This window comes from Entamoeba histolytica, genomic scaffold (assembly GCF_000208925.1).
Source record: "Entamoeba histolytica HM-1:IMSS scf_1104750518213 genomic scaffold, whole genome shotgun sequence".
Taxonomy (NCBI): domain Eukaryota; phylum Evosea; order Mastigamoebida; family Endamoebidae; genus Entamoeba; species Entamoeba histolytica.
This window is the reverse complement of record NW_001915005.1, coordinates 11,126-37,785: the sequence shown is the minus strand read 5'-3', so window position 1 is coordinate 37,785 and position 26,660 is coordinate 11,126. Positions and strand designations below refer to the sequence as shown.

At 26.9% G+C, this 26,660-nt stretch overlaps 10 protein-coding genes and 1 non-coding gene across 11 annotated transcripts, besides 1 other annotated feature; 7 read left to right on the top strand and 4 right to left on the bottom strand.

Annotated features, from left to right (window-relative positions):
- The first annotated feature begins 277 nt into the window (after window positions 1-277).
- Window positions 278-5,061: a repeat region.
- A 521-nt stretch (window positions 5,062-5,582) lies between these two features.
- EHI_125390 (uncharacterized protein) lies at window positions 5,583-8,546 on the bottom strand (the record flags this gene model as incomplete). The annotated part of the gene is made up of 1 exon (XM_648653.1): window positions 5,583-8,546. The coding sequence occupies one exon, from the start codon at window positions 8,544-8,546 to the stop codon at window positions 5,583-5,585; it is 2,964 nt and encodes a 987-aa protein (XP_653745.1).
- Window positions 8,547-8,635: 89 nt separating this feature from the next.
- EHI_125380 (uncharacterized protein) lies at window positions 8,636-9,550 on the bottom strand (the record flags this gene model as incomplete). The annotated part of the gene is made up of 1 exon (XM_648654.1): window positions 8,636-9,550. The coding sequence occupies one exon, from the start codon at window positions 9,548-9,550 to the stop codon at window positions 8,636-8,638; it is 915 nt and encodes a 304-aa protein (XP_653746.1).
- Window positions 9,551-10,021: 471 nt separating this feature from the next.
- Window positions 10,022-10,093, top strand: EHI_125370. Its single transcript has one exon. It is a non-coding gene; the product is annotated as a tRNA-Arg (tRNA).
- An 81-nt stretch (window positions 10,094-10,174) lies between these two features.
- Window positions 10,175-11,455, top strand: EHI_125360 (protein kinase domain containing protein; the record flags this gene model as incomplete). Its single annotated transcript, XM_648655.1, has 2 exons — window positions 10,175-11,275; window positions 11,324-11,455. 2 exons carry the CDS (start codon window positions 10,175-10,177, stop codon window positions 11,453-11,455), a joined length of 1,233 nt encoding a protein of 410 aa, XP_653747.1.
- A 298-nt stretch (window positions 11,456-11,753) lies between these two features.
- EHI_125350 (DNA-directed RNA polymerase III largest subunit, putative) lies at window positions 11,754-15,893 on the top strand (the record flags this gene model as incomplete). The annotated part of the gene is made up of 1 exon (XM_648656.1): window positions 11,754-15,893. One exon carries the CDS (start codon window positions 11,754-11,756, stop codon window positions 15,891-15,893), a length of 4,140 nt encoding a protein of 1,379 aa, XP_653748.1.
- Window positions 15,894-16,155: 262 nt separating this feature from the next.
- EHI_125340 (uncharacterized protein) lies at window positions 16,156-17,430 on the top strand (the record flags this gene model as incomplete). Its single annotated transcript, XM_648657.1, has 1 exon — window positions 16,156-17,430. The coding sequence occupies one exon, from the start codon at window positions 16,156-16,158 to the stop codon at window positions 17,428-17,430; it is 1,275 nt and encodes a 424-aa protein (XP_653749.1).
- Window positions 17,431-18,213: 783 nt separating this feature from the next.
- Window positions 18,214-18,751, top strand: EHI_125330 (uncharacterized protein; the record flags this gene model as incomplete). The annotated part of the gene is made up of 2 exons (XM_001913851.1): window positions 18,214-18,661; window positions 18,723-18,751. The coding sequence occupies 2 exons, from the start codon at window positions 18,214-18,216 to the stop codon at window positions 18,749-18,751; spliced, it is 477 nt and encodes a 158-aa protein (XP_001913886.1).
- A 64-nt stretch (window positions 18,752-18,815) lies between these two features.
- EHI_125320 (topoisomerase, putative) lies at window positions 18,816-19,838 on the bottom strand (the record flags this gene model as incomplete). Its single annotated transcript, XM_648658.1, has 1 exon — window positions 18,816-19,838. The coding sequence occupies one exon, from the start codon at window positions 19,836-19,838 to the stop codon at window positions 18,816-18,818; it is 1,023 nt and encodes a 340-aa protein (XP_653750.1).
- Window positions 19,839-20,600: 762 nt separating this feature from the next.
- EHI_125310 (uncharacterized protein) lies at window positions 20,601-21,011 on the top strand (the record flags this gene model as incomplete). The annotated part of the gene is made up of 1 exon (XM_648659.1): window positions 20,601-21,011. One exon carries the CDS (start codon window positions 20,601-20,603, stop codon window positions 21,009-21,011), a length of 411 nt encoding a protein of 136 aa, XP_653751.1.
- A 78-nt stretch (window positions 21,012-21,089) lies between these two features.
- On the bottom strand, window positions 21,090-24,641 carry EHI_125300 (diaphanous protein, putative; the record flags this gene model as incomplete). Its single annotated transcript, XM_648660.2, has 1 exon — window positions 21,090-24,641. The coding sequence occupies one exon, from the start codon at window positions 24,639-24,641 to the stop codon at window positions 21,090-21,092; it is 3,552 nt and encodes a 1,183-aa protein (XP_653752.2).
- A 662-nt stretch (window positions 24,642-25,303) lies between these two features.
- Window positions 25,304-25,645, top strand: EHI_125290 (uncharacterized protein; the record flags this gene model as incomplete). The annotated part of the gene is made up of 1 exon (XM_646373.1): window positions 25,304-25,645. One exon carries the CDS (start codon window positions 25,304-25,306, stop codon window positions 25,643-25,645), a length of 342 nt encoding a protein of 113 aa, XP_651465.1.
- Between the last annotated feature and the right edge of the window lie 1,015 nt (window positions 25,646-26,660).

Sequence of the window (26,660 nt, the reverse complement as noted above, 5' to 3'; positions counted from 1 at the left end):
TTTGCGATACTTTAGTTACAATTAAAGTGGTTTATATTGTTTTCTTTATTTATTGTCATAAGTTGTACGTTAAAATTCATAAGTATTTTAACTTTTATTTTAGAATTAAAACTGAAAATAAATTTCAAGAAAAGACTCTTTTATTCTGTGTTTTATTATACAATTATGAATCAAGTTATATTTACTATTAATAATGTTTGGAAATATTCTTTCATTTCAACTGTAGTAAAAGAAAATGATTTTTCGTTTTTTTATTTATAAAGTTTGTTAATGATAGAGATCCTTTTCCAATGCATGAAATACAACAAATTTTAATGCCATGGCTATTGTGTAAAACCTTAGAGTCTTGTAAAGAAAAGCAAACAAGACATAGAAATCTAAGGTCATACAACAAAAAAAGAAATGTCAATAGCAATAAATGGCATAACAATTATAATAATAAAGGTAAACGATACACCAAGGAAAAAGGGTTTAGAAGACGAAAGACACAAAGAAAAACAAATAAAAAACAAGGTAAATACAATAACAATAAAGATTATACAAATAACAAATATAAATGGCTAACAATAAATGAGATACAAGAAAGAATAAAAAGAATAACAAATGAATGGAAAGAAGGAGAATACGAAGAAATACTTAAAAAATATGAAGGTAAGAGGAAAAAATGGTATGATATTCTCCAAGAAGTATATTCAATCAAAAAGAAAAAGATAATTGAAAAGACGAAAGAAGAGTTTAAAGAAAAAACAAAAGATTGGGAAGAAAAAGACATTAAGGCTATAGAAGCAGAAATTAAAAACAAAAACCCAATTAAAGAAATGAATGATAGATGTAAAATAGCAAGAATAATAAATAACAAACAAAGTATAATGAAAACACAAGAAGAAACAAAAAATAAAGAAGAAAAGATAGAAGAAGAAAAAGAAAAAGAAGAAATAATTGCTCTGAAAAATCAAATTACTGAATTAAAAGAAAAAGTTAAAGAATTAAGTATGAAAAGAATGGAAGAAGAACAATCCATCTCAGAAGAAATGATGAGAAAAGCAAAAGAAATAGTTAGGAAAGAATTTGAAGAAGAAATTACAGAAATGAAAACACAAATTAAAAAGATTCAAACGAATTATGAAGAAATGAAGAAAGAAAATGAAAGATTAGAAGAAAAAAACTTAAAATTCAAGGAAAAATAAATGAGATAGAAGGAAAGAAAATCACAGAAGTAAATAATAAAGAAGAAAAAATCCGAAGCATCCAAGCTAATAAAAAGAAAATTGAAAAAGAAAATGAAGAAATGAAAGAAGAAATTGAAAAGCTAAAAAAGAGAAACAAAACGCTAGAACAAAATGCAAACACATTAGAGAAGAAAATTGAAATGATAGAGGAAAATACTAAAGAATTAAAGAAAGAAATAAGAGATAAAGAAAAACAAATCTCTGAATATCAAGAAATTGCAATTAAAAACCAAGAAATTGCAGAAATAACAAGAGAAGAATTAGACAACACACAAAAAGAAAATGAGACACAAAAACAAATAATATCAAAACAACAAGATGATATTGAAAATTTTATCTCACAGAAGGAATTAGAGAAGAAGAAAACGATGACACTTGTGATAAATACACAACCAGTATTGATGAAAGCATCATCAGGAACAATGGAGATGAACGAAACTACTCCTATGAAAAAGACAGTAGTGGAAATCGAAGAGGAAAGCAAAGCACTGATTGTCAAAAAACAAGAGATGATAATCAGACAAGAAATACAACAGAACAAAGAAATAGAAATTTAATTGAAGTGTTGTATTGTTTTGCAATTAATTGGTTAAATAAGAAATTATATAAGAAATTAAGATGGGAACAAATTGAAAGTATAATTAAAGCAATAAACATCAATGTCAATAATGAAAATGAATATATTAAATATATTAAAATGTCACATAAAATAAAAGAAAGTACTAAACGGTACATTAAAGTGAAAGTAAATGATATAATAGAAGGAAGAGTAGAATGTAATTCAATAATAAAAAACATATTAAAGAATAACTCTACTGAAATTGATGAAGAATACCTTAACACTCTCATCAATAAAATAAAAGAAATGAAAATAGAAAAATGTTCAAACATTAATTACTACTGGAAAAGAAAAGAAGCTGACCGATTAATAATGGAAATTAATAATAGATGGGTATGGTCAGGAAGCAGAATGCAGGATCTGCAAGATGATATGAAGAGGATTTCAATGGTTATGCACCTCTATCTCCAAAATAAAATAATAGGAGACAAATTTGATGAAATTAAAGAAATCCTAAAGAAAATAAATAGACTAGAAGATTTGGTCAAGGGAAGGAAATGGTACAGAATAAAGTGCATCATGAAATTAAATGAACATGATGAAGAAGGAATAAAAGTTAAAGCACTAGAAAGAATAAAGTACCTAAAATATATGATGACAATGATAAAAGAAAGAATTAAATTTAATAAGGAAGAAAGGGTCAGAATCAATACAAATAAAATAATGTTTGATTCTAACAAGAAAATTAGAATAAGGAAGAAAGACCCAAAAAATGAAATATACCCAAATAACGATATTACTTTAGAATATTGGAAATCGTTATATGAAACACATGTGATATTAAATAAAGAGAATTGGAAAATAAAACAAATCACCTCGTGGAATGAAAGATATATCAATTATGATAGTGTCATTATAACATTAAATGAATTAAATTCAAGTATAATGAAAATAAGTAACTGGAAAGCACCAGGAATAGACACTATATATGGGTATTATTGGAAAAGGATGTCATCATCAAGAGAAGCCATTCTTAGTATCTTTAATGAATGGTTAAACTTCCCTGAAAACATCCCATTAGACATGGTAAGTGGAAGAACTTTATTAATCCACAAAGTGATATGAACGACGTCATTAATTATCGTCCTATCAGTTGTACAAATGTAATTATGAAAGTATTTACCTCCATATTAAAAGAAAAGATACACAGAAGACTTAACATGAATTGTGAATCATTTAAAATTAGTAAAAATCAACTGGGATGTAAGTTGCAATCTTTAGCTGCTAAAGAAGGAATAATTAATAGTTATATGATGAAGCAGCAGAAAGAAGAGAAATACCCAAAATATGTGGAGTCATATTATGACATCAAGAAAGCATATGACACAGTCAACCACGAATGGGTAATTGAATCATTAAAATATTTTAATGTAGAGGGTGTCATCATTGACATAATTGAAAGTATGATGACTAGATGGAAGATATTCATCGGCTATAAATTTAATGAATATATATGATGTATTAAATTAAATAGAGGAATTTTACAAGGTGATTCCTTATCCCCTCTACTCTTCATCATTCAGATGAATGTAATTTCACAAATCATCGAAGAGAAATTCCCAAAAGCAAATCACACATTATATATGGATGATTTGAGAATAATGACGGAAAGTAGTGAAGAAATGGGAATAATCCACAATGAAATTAAAGAAATAATAAGTGGAATAGGGATGGAAATGAATGAGAAAAAGTCAGGATTGGTATTAAAAAACATTAAAGAAATACCAAATGGAATGCAAAACATCCCAGTCATTGAAGGTGAGGACTTGTATAAATACTTAGGAATATGGCAGTCCGACGAAATTGATGACACCTTCAATTGTAAAACCATCAAAGAAAAAATGATGAAGAAGATGGAAGAAATAAACACTGATGAAAGTAGTAATAGAAGATATATTACTAGAATAAACACGGAAGTAATCCCTATCTTCAGATATTCAGCATCAGTTGTAAATTGGAAAATAACTGACCTAGATAAAATTGATTTAGAGATAAGAAAATAAATAAGAAAGGCAAAATACAATGGTGAAACTCCAAAGATCGGTTGTATGTCCCTCTAGAAGAAATGGGTGAAGGATTAATAAATATAAGGGACGAATATGTTATTGAATTAGTAAGAACAGTGATGTACTACTGTACCAGAGAAAGTGAAATTGGAAATAACATATTAGATAGATGGTACAGTAAGAAGGGAATGTGGAATAGAATTAAAAAAGCCCTAGGTCATAAAATCCCAGAAACAAAAATAGAAGAAATAATAAATGAAGGGATAGAAAAGAAAAAAGAAAAAGAAGTAGTAGTAGAAATAAAAAAATTATTGGCAAATACATCAAAAAATGGAAGTGTCATCAAATTAGTGGACACTTCAGAAGATGGTTCGAGTCAAAATTTTTAGATAAAACTACTACAATAAATGCATGGAAGTCCATCAATATAAAAAAGAATGCATTTCTCCAATTAACTAAAATGCAAGATGGAGCAATATTTTGTGGGTATAGAAAAGCAAAAATAATGAAAAATGAAAGATTGAAATACTGCCCACTATGTAAAGATAAGATAGCCACAATAGAACACATTCTACTATCTTGCATTGGTCATAAAAAATCACAAATGGAAAAACATGACCATATTGGCATTATAATATGGGAGGGATTAATAAGAAAATACACTGGAAATATTCAATATAAAAAACCTCCATATGAAACAGTGTTCCAATATAAAGACATCACTATGATATGGAACAAATAAATAATGCCTAAAAGTGAATGACAATATCATAAAATATCATATATATGTAATAGATAAAAAGAACAAAACCAGTCTATTATTTGATATGACTATTGTGGCTGATCACAATATTAATGGAGCCTATTGGAAGAAAAGAAATAAGTATAAGGAATTAAAGAATAGGCTAATGAAAATAGAGAAATTAAAAGATGTCAAAATAATTCCAGTAGTAATTTCAATCAATGGATTAGTAAATAAAGAAAGTAATAAATTAATTAAAGAATTAAAAATTGAAATTGACATCGAGAAAGAAGTAAAAAACCTTGTGATTAAAAACATGATGGATGTCATGGAATACTGTTTCAATCACAACCAAACATACTCCGTAGAGCTACTAGAAGAAGAAGACGAAGGGACGGGATTAGTCTCCCCTAAGCCAGGAAGAATAGAAGCTAGTTCTATTAATACTTAATTAATTGCTTTTTATTAAAGTTTGTTAATGATTGTTCAAGTTTAATAAAATATCTAAAAACAAATATAACCTATCACTTTACTGATTCTTGTAATTATTGTTTTTGTATTGTTTGTTGTATTAAACTACTTATTTTATTTGAACAAAATACTCCTTTATTACCTTTTTTGAAAGCTGTATGTTTTTAATACTACTTCCTTCATAAATATTTTATAATTTATTTTGTGTTTTATGACATTAAATAGTTATATAAAATATATTATTGCTTCATTATTTACATGCTATTTATTTCTATTTATTTCATATAAAAATCCTTCTTTATTGTTGAGTAATATTTTAAAGAATATTTTATTGTTTATTAAATTCACTTCAGTTGAGACTTTTAATCTTGTTAGAATATAATTCATGTATTGTTATTTCTGTTAAAATAAAAGAATATTGTTAAACTGAAAGAAAAAAAAAACAAAAATGATTTTTTAAACAAAGAAAAAAAAATGATCAAATATTTAAATAAAATTAAATAATTGTTTCACATTTATCTTCCGATGAAATGTTCAATTTTTTGATTCCATAAATGTTGATATTCAGCTTTAAGAGAAGAAAATGTGTCTTGTTTAGTTTTCAAAAGAAGAGTTATCTCTTTGTTAAAGAGACGTCCATATTTCTTAAATTCATTTTGTATTATGACAAAAGACTCTTCATCGTCTTTAAAGAGATCAATAGAACAATACAAATACAATAATACAACGTTCTTAATACCATTTTCATTTTTATCGTGTATAAGAATAGAAAATAATGTCAACACACGTTGAGGATTTCTTGATAACATAGTATGATAAATTAAACATTCTTTCCAAAGAGTATTTTTAATAGCATCATAACATTCAACAATGCGTTGTAAATGATATGACTCATCAAAAATATAATTAATCAATTCATTTGATAATATTATTTTATCAGTTGGAGCATTGTCTAATTGAATATATGTTTGCATATATTCAGGAATCATATAGTCTAATTTTTTAATATCGTCTTGGGTGTATCTTATTTTATCTAAATATTGTTTAACAACAGAAAAAGTATCTTTAAATTTTTTAAGATAAGTTCCACAAGTAATTATTGCCTTAATTCCATTTTCAGTATTCATTAATTGATGCATTCCAATAGCAAAAAAATTTTTCATTCTATCAATTGTATCATCATCATCTTTTTCTTTTTGAATAAGTTCACTTGGTCTGTTTCTTAATACACTTCTTGAAAATCCATTTTTCTCATTAATGACTGTAAGTTCTATTAATTGGTTATGACAATATTCAGCAAAACCTTCAGCAACATCTTCTATACATTGTCTTAATAATAAATTTTTCATTATAGGTGTTGAAATAATAAGAACGGTATTCTGAGATGAATCAATTGAATAAAATTTATCAAAAATTAATTTTAAAGAATCAAAACGTTTACTTCCTTTAAATAACACCATTTTTAATTCATCATCAGAAGATCTCATATCATCATAAAAGATTCTATCTCCATCAGACAACGATAAATTAAATGCTCTTTTAATTTCTTTAATACTCATATAATTTGATTCTCCACAACAAATAGTATAAAGATAAAATAATATTCCAATAGAAATATCATGTTCAAATGAATATATAAATGCAGAAAATAAGTCATTTTTAAATTTCATTCCATTAAACACTTTTCTATTAATAATATTAACTATTGTTGGCATAAAATTTAATGGCTCTTCAAATTGAATATTATTTTGAGCAATAAATGGTTTAAACATATCAATACTTCTCAGTTTAATTTTAATATTGTTTAAATATTCTTCACTATGAACAAGTTCAAGATATGTTACTATTTGTGAATATGTTCTATGAATTTTTTCCATTCCTGCTAATAATGCTTGTTTGTTTTGTTTTATTAATTCTGATAAAAGACATAAAACTGTTTTTGAACTTGAAAGATATGCATTAATAACACTTTGAGTTAAATATTTAATACAATGTTCATCAACAGCTTTATTATTAAATGAATCTCTTAATTCAGTTAATACAAAATCAAAAAAGTCGAATTTGTAAATTATATTCATTACTTGTTCAATTCCTTCTTGTGTTCTTAATAAATTAAATTTTTTTAAATTAAACTGAGAACAATAAATATTATGATACGATATGTCTTCTGCTCTTAAAAATTCTTCTTTTCTAATTATTAATTTTGGTAACATTTGTATTTCTCTTCTACAAACTTCAAATTTTTCTGATGTTATACAAATTTCATTAATTGAAGTAGTAACATTACTAAAATCATGAATTAAAGTACATACTGAATATGATGGTATTAAATTCTCAGTATTAGGAAATAATCCATATGAACTAAATCGTTCTGGATACCAAATAAAATTCGTTTGAAATTGAATATGTTCTCCTGAATGAGAGTAAGAAACTGGTGCTATTTCTTTCATTACCTCTCCATTAAAATCGTAAACAATAGTAGTAACTGAATATTCCATTGAAACTTCTTCTTTTTTATTTGGTTGTGCCATTCTACTTTGAATAAATTGAACAGCATATAATTTCTCAACATCATGGATAGAACGAAGCACTAAAGCATTTACAGTTTTTTGATTCATTTTTATTGTTTTAATTATTGAATATTCTTTTGGTTTATTGGACTTAAAGAAATAAATCACAGATTGATTAGAATAACCTTGAAACACTAACATAAAACCATTTAAAGACTCTACAATTTGAGAACAAATATAGTCTTCGCATAAAAATCCACTCAACACCATTTCACATTCATTTTTCTCTTTATCAAAGAATAGTCTAGTTATAAAACCATTATCGAATGCAACAGTAATAAAGTTATTTGCCTCAAAATGAATTGACTTAATATGACTAGATTTAATATTTAATTCTTTATCAAAAGGAGGAAAACAACTATCTGAATATTTAGCTTTAAAATAATATTCACAACATCCAGATTTATCTTCAAATGAACAAAAGTCTTTACATGTTAGAGTAGTAATTTTCGGTAATTTTCTACTATCACTCATATCAATTTGTATAAGATTCAGATAACAAGGATAATCAGCAATAATAATGTTAATAAAACCATCTTCATCCATAAAAGCATTTGACATAACTTCTGGTTGAATTCTAAGAGCATGACCATAAGTAATATTTAACTCTAAATTAAATACATACAATTCAGAACCACAATATAATGAAGGGGGTTTAGACTGTACAGCAAGTATAAAAACACCACATGGAACAACTTGAAGAACTTGACTTAAACAAAAGTTCCTTTTCTTCCATACACTTTGATCAATATTAGAACAAATATTATATGCTATTAATTCATTATTTTCATATGTATAAAAAATAGTACAGTCATTTGTAACTCCACATAATGGTGAAGTTGTTGATAAAGACGAATATGTTACTGGAGTATTAATTATTTGTATCAAATCATTTATTTCTGACTGCATTAATTTAAAAACACTTTTTCTTTTTAAGTTCAAATTTTTATTTTTTCAAGGAAATTAACACAAATTTTTTAATAAAAACAAAATTTAAATTAATATGTTGAATAACATTTTACTATACATGGCACTTCTGCCCCTTCTAAACCAAAACCAAATTGAGAATATCCAAATGTTGAAACATCATTGAAGGAGTCTTCGAAATGTCCATTATAAGTAAAAGTTAAATGGTCTTCTTTAGGCTCAATTTTAAAACAATTTTTTAATTCCAATTTACCATTATTTAAAGTAATAATACCTGTTTGTTTTATTGTATTTTCTTCAATTTTACCACAAGTTCCTTTTAGACTTAAAACAGAACAATTACTTTTCATAGTCTTTTTAATTAAAGTTGGAAGATTATTAATGTAACAACCAAGACTAAAACCATTTTGATTTTCTACAACAATAGTAATATTTTTCTTTCCTCTAAGTGTTTTTCTAAGTGTTTTAAATTCTGATTGATTTGATGCTTGACCAAGAAAACTTACTTTTTTATAGATTTTTGATAATAATGGTATATTATCAATAGTAGATCGATATTTATTAATTCTTTCAATACAATTAGGTGAACAAAAATTTAAAACAGCTTCAGCAAATCTCTCATGTCGGTATTTATTTTCTACAATTCCTAATAATAAATTCATTTGTATATCATCCGGAAGGTTAGTTATAATAAATGGTAAATCATCTTCAGTAAGACTTTCAAGTAAATTAACTGAGTTTATTCCAGGTTGAAGAAAACTTCTAAATTTAACTACTTCTTTTGTAATATTATAAGCATCAGCAAAAACAATTTCTAATTCTGTTGGAATGTTGTGATTTAATAAAGCCTTAAATGCCTCACTCTTATTTCCATAACAATAACTATTAATTAATAAATCATGGTATCTTTCTAAGTCAGCAGTAGTAGCATTATTTGAATTAAGTAATTCTTGATATTTTTGAATTAATAATGTAGTATTGACCATTACGTTTCTTTTCAACACTTTCGAGATTTTTTTTTCTTTCCTTTTTATAGTTTCTTATTTTTATTTTGATATGAAAAGACATTCCAATGAGAAACTTTTGTACTATGTTCCCCTTCCTTCACGAAAAGTAGATTCTTTTTCATTCTTTTTTCCTCATAACATTAATCATTCTTTATTATTTTTTTCTATACTTTACTATATTAACAATTTTTTTTTTCTAATTTCTTTTGTTTGTGTCGTGAATATCAGTTCAATCTCAATTTTTATTCACCTCATTCTTAATTCAAGTTCTCTTGTTATTTAACTAATAATAAATGTTATTTCTTTTCATAAGAATGATATTTATTAATAATACAAATAATACTAATTCTATTTTTATAATGAATGAGAAATAAAATATTTTTGTTATTAATGATTATTGTTTTATTAATATTTTTCTGTTGATCATTTATTTCATACAATTAAATAAAAGGTCGTTTAGCGCAGTGGAAGCGCATCTCCCTCCGGAGGAGAAGGCCGTGGGTTCGACCCCCACAACGACCGTTTTTCTTATTCTTTTAAAATAAGAATAATAAAAATGAAAACCCTGAAAAAAAAAAATAAATTTTTCATTTTAATAGTTATATGTCAACTTCACGAAGAACCGTTTCACAACTCTTTGACATACCAGAAACTTCATACATACAAAATGATGAAATTAGTATTGGAAATGAAATAGCACATGGAAAATTTGGAACTGTTTTTGTTGCTGAAGTTAAAAAAGAGTTTGACATTCCTCGTGTATCTCTTAGACCTTCTCTTCAACCACCACTTCGTCAGTCACTTTCAGTAATTCAAGCACCACCACAACGACAACGTTCAAGACCATCAAATACTGTTTATTTATTTGAGAAAAGTAAAATTGAATCAGAAGGGTTTGATGTTCCATTATCACGACAAAGTATTGTAGCAATGGAACGACAAAATGGAGTACAACGAAAAAGAAGTCAACCATTAAGCCCAATTAATACTGTAAGAACATATAACCAAAAATTATCTGTTTCTACGAAACCAGAAAAAGTTGCAATGAAAACTCAAATAATTAAAAAACCTCGAGATTTTCAAGAAACGTCATATGCTGAATGTAGAATATTTAAAGCTTTAGCAAAATTAATGACAAAACGATATTGTAATAATTTTATTTATATGTACCAATGGTTTAAATCATTTGTAAATGAATCTGAACGTCAAGGAGATTCAGAACAAAAAATTTCATTTATTATGGAATATGCGGAAATGACATTTGCGAAAAGAAAATCAATATCAAAACGAGAATTATTTGAAATGCAAGAAGTTAAAGAAATAATTTTTCAAGTTATTTGGGCTTTAATGATTGGACAAAAAGAATTATCTTTCATGCATAATGACTTACATGCAAATAATATAATGATAAACAAAGCAAAGAAAGATCATTATTATTTTAATCCATTTGATAATAGTGCATGGAAAACCTCAATTGCTGTAGTAAAAATATGTGATTTTGGCTCTTCAAGAATACAGGTTGATGGAGAAATAATAGGAAAAGGTCAAGAATTATTTGATGAATATGTTGATCGTCTAAAATTTTGTGAATCATTACAAGGATTTAATTACATTCAATCAAAAACTCTTAATGAAGATAAAAAATTATTAACAGATTTTAAAAAATATTTAAAAAATATAAAAGGTACTTATTGGGGATTAGGTGTTTGTATTTATTTCTTTTATTTAGTAAATATTTGTTCATTTTATTAGGATTTACTTTACCATCCTTTCTTTGATTCTTTACGTGTTCAACCAAAATTCACAAAAAGTATGTCAGTATATAGCTATAAATTTGAACATCCTTTATGTCCTAAAACTGATCTTCAAACCTCCATTTTGTAATTGTTGATTGTTTGAATAACATCTAATATTTATAATTTTAAATTTTTAAGTTTAGTGATACATCAAACTTTAATTATATTAAAAGTTTATTATTAAATAATACTTTTAATATATTTTAACCCTAAAACAAAATTATAAAAAAAAAACAAAAAAGATTAAGACTCAAATTTGTGGTTAAATAGAATGTTTTTTAATAAAGAGTAGGTAATATTCTAATGAATAGTGAAAGAAACATAACAAAAGAAAAGAAGAAATAAAATAAAAAGGAAAAAAAACTAAGAAAGAAATCAGTATTGATATGAGTAAAGGAAAAACACGTCAATTTAAGGGTGTTGGAAAGATTGAAATTGATAAAGAAAATATTGAATTTGTTGGTCCATCAGAAAGACCTGGTAAAGTATGTGATATTCAATTTACTATGTTTAGTCAAGAAGAAATGAATCGAGAAAGTGAATTTGAAGTTACTGAACATTTTTTGTTTCAACCAAATACAAGAAAACCAAATCCTAATGGTGTTCTTGATAGAAGACTAGGTGTTTGTGATTCATTAAGTGTTTGTGAAACATGTGGTAAAAGGATAGAAGAATGTAGTGGACATTTTGCTGTAATTAATTTAGAATTACCAGTATTTCATATTGGATTCTTTAGACCAATTATTCAAGTATTACAATGTGTTTGTAAAAATTGTAATAGAATTCTTTTAACTAATGAAGAACGTGATTTCTATTTAAGAAGAATGAGAAATAAAAAAACAGATACTGTTGCACGTACTTATCTTGTAAGAGCATTAATTGCACAATGTAGAAAACATTATAATAGTTGTCCTCATTGTAATGCTATTAATGGAAGTATTAAAAAATATGGTAATTTAAGACTTGTTCATGATAAATATCATAGAGATCCTACTATTACTGAAATGAATGAATTTTATGATGGATTTGAAGAATCAATTAAACTTGATAAAGATATTAATGCATTTATTAATAATGCACAAGAAGACCTTGATCCAAGAAAAGTTCTTTCAATATTCAGAAGTCTTATAAGAGAAGATATAGAAACAATGGACTTTGACCCAGATAATGCACCACCAGAGAATATGATTTTAACTTCTGTTCCTGTTCCTCCTATTGCTATTAGACCATCTGTTGCTATGGATGGTGGAAATGCTTCAAATGAAGATGACTTAACAACACAATTAAAAGAAATTATGGAATGTAATGATAGAATTAAAGAAATGATTAAGAGAGGAGCTTCACCATATCAATATTATGATTCATGGGATCAATTAACAGTTGCAGTATCAATGTTTATTAACTCTGAATTACCAGGTTGTGATGATAAAGGAAAACCATTAAGAGCAATATGTCAAAGATTAAAAGGAAAACATGGTAGATTTAGAGGAAATTTGTTGGGTAAAAGGGTTGACTTTTCTGGAAGAACAGTTATTTCCCCTGATCCTAACTTGGACATAGAACAAATTGGAGTTCCTAAATTAATGGCAGTAAAATTAACATATCCAGAAAGAGTAACTAAACATAATATTGATAAATTAAGACAATTAGTCATTAATGGGTCTAATAATTATCCAGGATGTAATAGTATTATTGGTGGTTCTGATGGACTAAGAAGATCTATGTGTATTAAATTAGAAATGAGAGAAAAGTTTGCTAAAGATTTAAAAATTGGTGATATTGTTGAAAGACATTTAGAAGATAATGATATTGTATTATTCAACAGACAACCTTCATTGCATAGAATTAGTATTATGTGTCATAGAGCAAAAATTCTTCCATGGAGAACTTTACGTTTTAATGAATGTGTATGTACTCCATATAATGCAGATTTTGATGGAGATGAAATGAATTTACATGTGCCACAAACAGAAGAAGCAAGAGCTGAATGTTTAATGTTAATGCATTCAGCAAAGAATCTTCAAACACCAAGAACTGGTCAAATGATTATTGCAGAAACACAAGATTTTCTTACTACATCATATCTTCTTACAAGTAAAGATTTTGTTATTGAAGAAGAAGATATGATGCAATGGGCATGTTGGTTCCATAATGCAGGAACAGAAATTGATCTTCCAACACCAGCATATTTAAAACCAAAAAAATTATGGACTGGAAAACAATTGTATGGGTTAGCATTAAAACCAAATAAACATGAAGGAGTTAATATTTCATTAGATGTACCAAGTAAATTGTATAGTAAAGAAGGAAAATGGATGTGTGTTAAAGATGGATGGATTTGTTTTAAGAATAGTCAATTATTAAGTGGTCAAATAGAAAAATCAATTATTGGGTCTGGTAATAAAACTGGATTATTCCATTTAATTTTAAGAGACTATGGAACATTAGAAAGTGCTAAAATTATGGCACATATCTCAAGATTTTGTGCAAGGTTTCTTGGAGATTATGGATTTTCTATTGGAATATCAGATGTTACACCATCTGCAGATTTAACTCAAATGAAAGAAGAATTAGTAAGTGAAGGATATAAAAAATGTGATCAATTTATTGAAGATTACAAAAGTGGTAAACAAGAAGTTCAAGCTGGTTCAACACCAGAACAAACATTAGAGGCATTACTAAATAATGAATTATCTCAAATCAGAGAAAGAGCTGGTAAAAGATGTATTGAAGAATTAAAATCTGATAACTCTCCATTAGTTATGGCATTGTCTGGAAGTAAAGGGTCTGTTATTAATATCTCTCAAATGATTGCATGTGTTGGACAACAAACAGTGAATGGTGGAAGAGTTTCCGATGGTTTTATTTCACGTTCTTTACCTCATTTTGCATTACATTCAAGAACCCCACAGGCAAAAGGATTTGTAAAAAATTCATTCTTTACAGGATTAAATGCTACAGAATTTTTCTTCCATACTATGGGTGGTAGAGAAGGATTAGTAGATTCTGCTGTAAAGACTGCAGAAACTGGTTATATGCAAAGAAGATTAATGAAAGCATTAGAAGATTTACATGTTCATTATGATGGAACAGTTAGAAGTGCATCATTAACAGTTATTGAATTTAAGTATGGAGATGATGGATTAGATCCATTAAAAGTAGAAAGTGATAAATATCCAATTAATTTGGAATCTGTTTTATCTAATTTACAACAAAACCAAAAACCAGATGATGAATATATTACACCAGAAAGTTTTGATAAAGAATATAATGCAATAATTAGTCAAACAAAAATTGTTTCAGAATTATGGAAACAACAAATAGAAACATTTTTAAAAGAGAAAAAAGAAGAAATGACAGAGATTTATAATCATTATAACCAAGAAAATGCTCAACATGGATTATGTGGAATTACTATCCAAACATTAAAAGATTTTATTTCTATTTGTCACGAAAAAGGTCTCAGAAGTGTTTGTGAAGCTGGCACACCTGTTGGTGCATTGGCTGGACAATCTATGGGTGAACCATCAACACAAATGGTGTTAAAGACATTCCACTTTGCAGGTGTAGCGTCAATGAATATTGCTCTTGGTGTACCACGTATTAAAGAAATTATTAATGCAAGTAAAAAAATTCAAACACCAATTGTTACTGCCAAATTAGTTAATTCACAAGATGTAACATCAGCAAGAATTGTTAAAGGAAGGATTGAAGCTACTCGATTAAAAGAAATTGCTAAATCAGTTAAAATTGTATTTAAACCAGCTGAAGCATATATATCAGTAAAATTAGACTTTGAAACAATTAAACAATTAGAATTAGAATGTACTATTGAAAAAGTTCAAGATGTGTTATTAAATTATCGTGGGTTAAAATTAAAAGATAACCAAGTTATTATAAGAAATAAACAAAAGTTAAGAGTTTATGTAGATAAATCAAGTACTTCATTGTTATTTGCATTGAATTCATTAAGAAATCAATTATTAGAAGTTATTGTTTGTGGAATTGAAAATACTGGTAGAGCTGTTATTAATAAAAATAAAGGTTCATTTGAATTATTAGTTGAAGGAAGTGAATTATTAAAAGTAATGGGTACTCCGGGAGTAATTGGAGAAGAAACTACATCTAACCATATTGCTGTTGTAGAAAAAGTACTTGGTATTGAAGCTGCTAGAAGTACTATTATTTCAGAAATTAAAAATGTTATGGATGCATATGGTTTATCTATTGATGTAAGACATTTGTTATTATTGTCTGATTTAATGACATTTAAAGGAGTTATATTAGGAATTACAAGATATGGTATTTCTAAAATGAAAGATTCTGTATTTACTTTTGCTTCATTTGAACGTACAAATGATCATTTGTTTGATGCTGCTGTTCATTCTAGAAAGGATGAAATTAAAGGGGTTTCTGAAAGTATTATTGTTGGTAATCAAGTAGGTCTTGGAACTGGATTAATGCAGATCCTCTATGACCCACCAAAACCAATTTTCTTACAAAGGAAATATGACCCACTTTTTTAAAAGAACATTTTACATTAAATGATTGGAGTTTTTTAAACTTTCATTTTGTTTTTTTTTTTTTAATTAATAAAAACATAAATCAAACAAAAATAAGAGGAAACAGAAGAAATGGAAGTAAAAATAAAAATAGAATCTAAAGGGTTGAGATAGTGAGTCAGCAATTTGCAATTAGTAAGTGAAGCTTAGTGTTGTTTTTAGTTTAGATTGTTAGTAATAGTTCCCAAAACCCTGTAATCTCCATCTTGAATGGATTAAACAAAGAATGGGAATTGCTGATCAATTTGGAATGTTAATTTTTATTATGACTATAGCTTTTATTATTAAAATTATTTGGTATCGTGGAGTTATTAGGGAAAATAGTGGATTACTTATGAAAGTTGTATTTAATATGGCATTACCTTGCATTGTATTAAAAGCACTTATTAACCAACATTCATTAGATTCTGATGCATGGGTTGTTTTTATGGCAGGATGTATATATGAAATAGTTTTAGCTATTGGAGGTTTTATTATCTTTAGGTTTATTTTTAAATCTGAAGTACCTTGGATACAAAGACTAGGAGGATGCTTAGGTTGTAATATTGGGTTATTCTTATTTCCAATTCTTGAAATTTTAGATGGAGATCATGCTATTTCAATGTCAATTTTATTTAATTTAAGTAACGACTTTTGTTGTTATTGTGTTATTAGACCAATCTATGCTGTATTACAAAATACTAATAAATCTATTAAAGACGAAGAACAAGTTGACATTGACATAGAACTAAAAGATGAAGAATTAAAACAAATAATTCCTGAAGTAGAACACTCTATTGTTTTAGACACACCAAGTCCTTCTATTTCGGTTGGTATTGATACTCTTTCAAATTATGGAATGAAATCATCAACTACTCCACCAATTAATGGAAAATCACCAAAATTACAAGAAAATGGTTCAATAATTACACCAGATAAAATTCAAGATATTGGTCATTCTCAACAAGTTGTTATTCAAACAGAAAAAGAACGAAATATTCTTGACACAAAAAGTAAAAAAGAAAAGAGACTAACTTCTACTGTAGATAAAAAGCATTTAATTTTTACAATATTAAAATCTATTTTCACTTCAGTTCCAATGTATTTCTATCCATTAGGTTATCTTGTTGGACTTTGTGACATTCCTGTTCCTTTTGTAATTAGAAAAGTTGTTACAACTGTAGCTTCAGGAAATACTCTTCTTGCCTATAGTATCTTAGGTCTTTTCTTTGAATGGAAAATCCCATTAAAATATATCAAAGTTGTTCTTCAAGTAGCTATTTTTAAAATTACAGTTGGACTTATTGTTGGGCTTTCTATTTATCTTTCTACTGGAAATGTTGCAACACATATAACAAGAGTTTGTGTTATACTGTGTTGTTTATGTCCAGCACCATCAGTGAATATTATTTATTGTGTAGAGTATAATGTTGCCCATCTTGAATTTTCTTCAGGTATAGTAAATTACACCAATTTCATATGCTTTGTTACTATTATGATTGTCTATTCAATCCTTGCTTAAATAATCTAATTTGTCAGACTTTTTTTTTATACAACTTTATAAAATTAATATTATTATTAATAATTAAAAGATATCTTAATAAATCTATTATAATAGGAAAGAGTTATCTTAATTTATTTATGATGTTCCATTCTTGTTGTTAATTCTTTTGTTGGATTTAAATTTGAGAAAAATCTACTTTTTAATGTATTGTTAGAATAAATACAAATTATTGAAGAAATGTTATGTGTGAAGAAAAAAAATACAGAAGTATCACTTAGTTTATTAAGTATAATATTTTTCAATGTATTTTTGACAGCATTTATAACAGTAAAAGTATCTTTGTTATAAAGTATAATTAACTATTTATCCTTTCTTTTTAATCATTTATTTATTAAATTTTATGTTTATAATATTCTCAGAAGTGAGATAAAAAAAGTATATTAAAACTCATGTAATTCTTTAAAAATAAAAGTATACTATCTTTTGTTTTGACTTTTAAATAAGTACTGAAGAACTAAGCTCAAAAAAAAAATGAATTAAGGGAATTAGGCAATGAAAATAATTCATTTACTTAATTTAGGCTAAATAAATTACAACTTCCCTTTTTTCTAAAAATAAGAGTTATCAATAGATTAATGAGAATCTGATTATTAGGAAATTCCAATAATGAGTAAAATCTATAAAAACAAAAGGATTTAAATCAATTTTTTCATAAAAAAACATGCAAAAACATAATTTATTAAAATTTATGAAATGAAAAGTTCAATAAAAAAATTAAAAAAAGAGAACTAAAATTGATATATGGGTGGAACAAATAGTAAAGTACAACCTCAGAAAAAGGAGGTTATTACTATTGAACAAAGTGAGGTATTGAAAAGTTATAAAAAATGGTTAGTAGAATGGAGTTCAATGTCAAAAGGAGAAATAATCTATGATTCAAACACTGATTCAAAACTAGCAAAAGAATTCTATTCAATTACATTCAATAAACCAAATTTATATTTTATTACAATAGATGAAATGGGAAATAGTTTTGGTGCTTATTTTGCTAAACCAGTTGATAAAATGGATTCGTGGATATATGATGAAAAAAATTTCATTTTTGTTTTAAATTCAAATAATCGATTTTCTGAACCAATAAAATGGAATGCCAAAGTAGGAGAACAAGGTGGAATTCGTTTTTATGACAAAGATATTAATAAGTTGTTTGAAGTAGGAAATGGTGAATTTTGGGGTGGGATGCGATTTGGTTATTATTCTATTGCTGACATTAATGTAAAAAATTCATTTTTTTACAATATATCTTTTAGGTATGATGGAATTAATAATACTGATTTAAATGGACGTAATGGTCCAAACAACCCTTTTTCTGTTGACAGAATTATTGTCTTACAAATGTTGAATTAATTTTTTTTAACATCTGTTGGAATTTTAAAAAGTGTTGAATGACTGAGACAACTCGAAATAATAGTTGTTTCAAAAAATGATACATTGGTATTGGCTAACTCATCTAATTCCATTTTAGTATTGTTTTTGAGTAGTGTTTTAATTTCTAATTCAATTTCTTGATTATATTTAACTACTTCTGATTCTAACATATGACTTGCAATAATTTTTTCTCGATTAGTCAATGGAGATACTCCTTTATAATCTGATGGTCTTAATAAACTCCATCTTAATAATGAAATTCCATCATCACTCGGTTTAGATGTTCCTGAAAGTCTATTCTTTTTCCAACCACCACATAAAAAAGTCAAGAAAATTTCAATACCATAAACATCACCATCAACAAGACAACATGGAATGATATTTGGTTTTTGTGTTAAGTGATGTGCAATAGTAAATGTTGAGTTATCTGGAAATCCCCTACTACACAAGATAATACAAGGAAATTGATCAATTAAATGAGACTGGATTAATCGCTCAAAAAATGCTTCTTTTTCTACAATTAAAAGAAAACACCTTTGACTAGGAATAATAAATTGAAATGGAGACGAAAGAATTGGTAGTTGAAGTTTCTTAGTAAAGTCCATTACATAAATAGGTGTTACAAGTGTAACTTCACCATATAATATTCCTCGTGGGGTATGGGTTAAATGAAGCACATTTAAATCATTAACTCCAAATAGTAACTTGACGTCTCCAATTAAATTTTCTAATTCTGTCTGATCTTTAAAGATTGTTTTGTGAGTATAATAAAGTTCCCTTACTGTGAATTGTTTATTTGATAATATTAATTCATGAATTGTAGAAAGAATAACAAGAAATTTGAAATATTTTTTTTTCTTAACTGTCAACCTTGGACATCTTACATTACAATTACGTTGTGTTTGTAACAAAGGAAATTGGTGCCTTTGAGCTAAACCTTTAACAACAAATTGAATAATCTCTTCAATAATGCATATAACATCATTAGAGTTTGTCATACTGTTTTTCCCAATAAACTTCAATTAAAAGTCATCAAAAAAGACAAGATACAATCTTTTTAGCCTAAAACTAACATAAAGGAATTTATAAGAATAAAAAAACAAAAAGAGTTTAGTTTAAATCTTGTTCTTAATAATTCATATTTGTAACTTAACACTATTGTCTGTCTTTTATCATAACCTCTTTTGAAGACATGTACTTTTATTATTGTTAAATCGAAGAATTTATATTGTTTGCAAAACAATGTTTGTATTATTTGTACAAAATTTTTTTATTAAAAACACAGTTAACAACATTAAATTAAGTTGTTTGTCTTAATACAATTATTAATAATTCTATAATAAAAGAAAGACAAAATAAATTCTTTCATAATTGTCTAATAAATTTAATCAAAAATTAATTTATTTTATTATTGTGTTTGATTATGAATAATATACTTATGATATCTATAAACATATTAACACATCGTTTTGACTATATAAAATTTACTTCTTATACATAAAAAAATCACAACTTGAATTAAATTCATGGTTTATTTGTTTCATTTGTTATTTTTTTTACCTCCAAAATATATAATAAAATCTGGTCAGCAAACAAGTTATTATCAAACATTTGGTATAATGTGTTTAATATTCTTTTATAACTAAAACAAACCCAGCAAAAATTTTGTGATTTTTTCATAAAATAATATTATTTAAAAACTATTAAAAAAACTAAAAACAACAAAACCTTGAAATAAAATAGATTGTAATTAAGAGAGGATGGGAAAGGACAACAACAAGAAAAGAAAGGGAAAAAGAACAGGAAACAAAGAAAGAAAACACCCTTTAAACAAAACAAAAGAGAACAAAAAGAAAAATGAATCAAAACCAAAGAAGTCATTCATAAAAATCACAAACTCTTCAGTTCCTGCTGCTCGTTTTAAAAATAAAGTAAGTAAAATTACAAGCGTACTTGCTACTGGATCTCGATTTAATGGGAAAAAAGTACTAAGTGCACGTCAAGTCCAGCAAGGAAAAGAAACAAATCAATACAAAACCTCAGCTAAACGAATTAAACAATTACGGCGGGATGGTGTTCCAAAAAAAGTAATTGAAGCAATGCTTCAAAAAGAAGCAAAAGCCAAAAAGCATTCACAAAAGAAAAGAAATGTAAGATTGGGAATTGATTAACTTTTGTTAATTATTTTTATGGTTAATATTTAATAAAATACTAAATAAAATATTAAAACGAAAAGTAAGTTATTTCCTTTAAATATCCATTGTCTTTAAAACTTTTGTTGTTTTCTTCTTAAAAGTAAAGCCAGTTTTCTTTAACCCACCAACATTAGCAGCTGCTTCCATTGCTAATGGGTTTTGTCTACGTCCTTTAACCATATTCCCTTCTTCTCCTGGAATAGGTGCTAATGAAGTCTTCTTTTTACCAGCCTTTTTAGCAGCAGCAGCTTCAGCCTTTTTAGCTTCTTTTTCTCTTTGTGCCTGAAGTTTTTTATTTTCTTCTGTAACACGGTTCCAATTGGAGATAAAAGTAGATAAAGTAGTAAAGAATTCTTCAGGGGGTGGTGGTTTAGCAATATCAAGTGCCATATATTGAATTGCTTTTTTATATATTTCATTCATTTCAGCAAAGTCCTTAGCAACTGCATCTAGTTTACCTCGTGTTTCTTCAAGGAATTTTTTCATAATTGGATGGAATTTTGAACCATCCTCAGGGATTTTTCCTACAGCCGTTTGAATGTCATTATACATTTTTTCTAATGATTTGATATCACTTTCAAATTGAGCACCAGGAACTTTTGCTGCTAATGGAATTTCCGTAACTTCATTTTGCCATCCATCTACTTCTTCTTTTAACTTTTCAGCAGCATATTCCTGAATAATATGAAGAAGTGTTCTTTTATTATCACCAGTTTTTGTATCAAGAGTCTTGTTAAGAGTTTCAAACTTAAATCCTGCAACATTACCTTTTGCTGTTCCTGAATTAAGGAAATTACCCATTAATAAAATAACTTCCATCAAATGAATAAATTTCTTACTATCAAGTAATTGATTTGAAGCTTTTATAACATGTTTAATATTTGGTCCAACTTCTTCTAATTTAACTGGAAGCTCCATTTTTGATTGGAACGAATTTAATTTAAGGGTGATGTTACTTACTCCATTTAATGCATGGACAAACATCTCTGCACTTCCTAAATTATCTGTTCCTTTTTCTTTAATATGTTCTTCAACTTGTCCAATTTCTTCTTTAGCATCTTCAAGAGCTTTTAACATAGTTTTTATTGTTGAAGTTTCTTCAAACACTGTTTGATCTACACTATTAATGGCTGCACAAACCTCTTCTGGTGTTTTATTCTTAAACCCTTTAAGCAAAATTGTAAAGGTTTGATTATTCTTGGCATCAAGAATACAAATAGGTCCTTGTTTTTTAGTTTCTTTTGGGGCTGCATCTGCTACTGGTTTAACTTTTTCAGGAACTTTGAATGCCGCTTCAATTAATGATAGGTCTAATTTTTGCTTTGTTTTATCTAATGTGTCTAACTTAGTAAATAATGTTCCACTTAAGTTCTTATCATTCATCTTTTGCCACATGAAATTCTTTACTTTGGATTTTGGTTTTGGGAGAGTATCAACTAATCCGTTGATAACTGGTGCAGCTGGTCTAAATCCAAACCCACCAGGAGGTGGAGGAGGCATACCGGGCATTCCAGGAGGAGGTGGAGGCATTCCTGGCATTCCAGGAGGAGGTGGAGGCATTCCTGGCATTCCTGGCATTCCAGGAGGAGGTGGAGGCATTCCTGGCATTCCAGGAGGAGGTGGAGGCATTCCTGGCATTCCAGGAGGAGGTGGTGGAGGAGGCATACCGGGCATTCCAGGGGGTGGTGGTGGTGGTGGCATTCCTGGCATTCCTGGCATTCCAGGAGGAGGAGGTGGTGGAGGAACTGAACTTGCTCCAGGAGGAGGAGGTGGTGGAGGAATTGAACTTGCTCCAGGAGGAGGAGGTGGTGGAGGAACTGAAGTAGCTCCAGGAGGAGGAGGTGGTGGAGCTAAGGAAGAAGTGCCAGAGACAGAAACACCCTTAGGTTTAGAGGCTAACTCTTTTTTTGTTTGTTCTATTTTCTTTTTAACCTCTTCTATTTCGTCATTGATCTTTTTACTTTCTGTATCAATTTGTTGAATCTTTTCTTTCTTGTCATTTAACTCTTTGTTAACCTCAGAGTTTTCTTGGTCTATTGACGATACTTCTTTTTCGATAGTTTTGATTTTTTCTAAAGTAATTTGTAACTGTTCCTTAGAATTTTTTAAGTCTTGTTTCTTCTTGTTAAGGTCTTCAAGAATTGATTGGTCCACAGTAACTTTTTCCCAGTCAAGTTTCATTCTATCAAAGACTTCATCAATTTTAATTCGTTCTTCTTCATTGTCTCCAGACTCAATCTTTTTTTTATTAGATTTTTCGTTATTGTTCTTAGTGACTTGAAGAGATATTTGCCTTATAATACCTGTAAGAATTACAATCTTCTTAATTAATAACAAATTATCATCTTTTACTTTAGCAAAGAATAATATTTCTTTATGAACATTCGTCAAAATATCATTGCACTCAAATTTGTCCATTTGTTCAGTAACATAATTATTCAATGATTTAGTACTTTCAAAATCAACAACTTGTTTAAGGTCATCAAAACGAGACTCTACTTCCTTTTTATCTTCTTCCCAACTATCAAAGAAGTCATTAATAGAATCTTTAATTTTATCTATTTTCATCCATTCAGTATTTTTCATATTCTCTAATTCATTAACAAGTCCAATTTCAATGAAACTATTTCTTACATCCATACGATGTTCTAATTCAGGTTGATCGATTAAATTATTAATTAAAACTAAAGATGCGTGTTTAAATTTTTCACTTTTGCTCTTACTAAATAATGAGAAAAATGAAAGAAACTTTTTCATATCAACTCCTTCAGAAACTAAGTTGGAAAATGCATTCATTACACATACATCTCCTCCAAGATATAATCCTTCTTGACTTGGATGTTCTACCATAGATGATGTTAATGTAATTTCTAGCAAAATGTCTAATTGATTATCTGGTGTGATTCTTTTAGAATTCATTCCTTTTAATAATAACTCAACACCACCATCTATCTCAATTAAAGCAACCGTTGCATCTTCTTCAGCAAAAACATATCTAAGAACTTCACAACATTTTCTTTCTTCATCAATTGCTGTATTACTATTTTCTGCTTCAATTTTCTTTTTATAAATTGCCATTAAATTGGCAAGACCTCCAACTGAAACAAATGTCTTAATAAATGACACTGACGATGATCTAAAAACAACAACCATCTCATTTAATAAATCCATATCATCTCTTGTCTTAAGAAGATCAGCAAGATATTTAGGGTCAGTAATAGCATTTCTCCAATTACCTGTCTTTTGAGCATTTAATTGAATTCTAATATCTTTCTTTTGTTTCTTTTCGTATTCTTGAACTAACTTCCATTGGTTCGGGATTGTAATCAATTCAGGATTATCAATCTTCATTTCTTTAGCAACAATCGCAAATTTTTGTTGAACAACTTCTTCAGGTGGCATTTCAACTTCTACTTTTATTGGTCTCTTACATGAAGTTGGTTCTTTACGGAATTTATCAATGCACTTCTTTTCATGTAAATAAATATTGCAGACTGTACAATAAACAGCCTTTTGTTTCTTTTTAATTTCTTTATTACAATACACACATTTTTTATTCTCTACTGGTTGTGTACAATCTTTAAAGGTATGTGGAATCTTATCCATTAATAATTGCTTTTTTTAGTTTTTTCTTCATCTTTTTTCTTGTTCATCTTTAAATTATTTATTTTTTTAAGTTCTACCTTCTTATGTCTAATTTTACTATTTTTTTGAGTTTACTAGATAATTCTTATTGAAACAAAATATTCTAATATTATACTTTTCTATTAGATTTAATCCTTTTGAATAACAAAAAATTTTTTAAATAATGGGTTTTAATATTTTATTCTTTATATCAATTTTTATTCTATTTTTAATAATAACACAATCCAGTCTAATTCTTTATTCACTTTTTTCTTTCATAATGAGTAATTTCATTTAATTTTAAAGTAAAAATATAAAAAGAATGAACGTATAGTGTTATTTAAGATATATTCTATTTTTGTTTATATGAACAGACAGCCAAATAAAAAAATAAATGAAAATGGAAGTATTGGAATTATAGAATAACAAAGAGTGGACCAGAGGGAAAATTTCTTTTTGTCTCTTTTAACCATTTTCGGAAGTTCAAATCAAAGTTTTAGAAGTCATGTGTTATTTTTGGGTTATCTTTTATTTTTAACAAATAGTAATTTAAAAATAATTTGCCACATTTAGTAGCTGGAAATTTACTTGATAATCCTTATTTAAACAAAAAAATAAACTATGAGAAATAGTCTAAAACAATTATGCATTCATTACCACACCATCCATTTGTTGACTATCCAACATATTATGTACATCCAACATACACAAATGATAAACATATAACTAAACAATTCTTTAATTGTATTGATGAACAAGAAAAACTACTTAATGAAAGAAAAAGAGAAACACAAAAATTGAAAGAACTCAAACCAGAACAACGATATCCAAAAATCAGAGTATCACATCAAGTCTTTAAAGAACTTAAAGCTATTCAAGAAGAAAAAGGATATAAATCTTTTGGAGAAGTTGTTAAAAAATTATTAAACCGATATGGAGAAGATATAAGAATATCAACACCATCTTCATTACCAAGTTGTAATTAATTTAATTTTTTATGTTTTAATCTTCAACGTTGTTCTAACAAAAAAAAGAAGAGTGAAATCCTTTGAAATAAATGAGAGTATCATTCTTGATAAAGACATATTTTATTTTCTTCTATTACTTACTTATTTCAAAGCATTGAGTTATTTGATTGGTTTTAGTATTTTTATATTTTAATTCATTTTAAAAAAAATTGTTCCCATTAGTATTTATTCTTATTCATATTTTTCTAGTTTAAAAAAGAAATACTCTGTTTCAAATGTGACATTTTACATTCATAAATGAATGATATAACTATGTTATATGTTCAAAGAAAATATGTTATCATTTGGTATTTTCTTAAAATTTATTATTACCAATTTATTTTGTTTTGTTCTTTTCTAAAAAAAGAATATTATATTCTATCGTTAATTTTTGTAGTCTTTACAAGTTATGAGTTTTATTTTTATTATAACCTCTATAAGAAATGACAAGAGAATAAAAATAGGAATATTTAAAATTGATTTTTTATTAACATTCAATGAGAATTATACAAAAAATCACATATAAAGATTGTATTTAAGTATGATAATAATAAAAAAGAAGTGATAATATATTAATTTGCTCTTCGATTCTATTCAATGTATTATACTATTAATGATGATATAGAAATGCTAAGTTGTGAAATATTATATTATTTTTACCAGACTATTTTTAATCTAAAATTACAACAGAATCTAATGAAGAATATTTTATAGTTATTTTTGGTATTTCTAAATCATTATGATTAGTGTTTTATTATTTGAAATTTATTTTAAATTTCCATACGTTATATGATAATTGTTCATTCATTTTGTTATTTAAACAATCCACAATACTTTTTATGTTCTGACACTTCTCACACTTTCTCTCTAAATAAATTTAGATTGAATGCTAATTTATTTTATTCCCTCTTTAGATTATCATCATTTATAGCACAAAACTGTTTATTTACCAATACATTAATTATTTTTATATTTACAATGCAAGATTGTAATT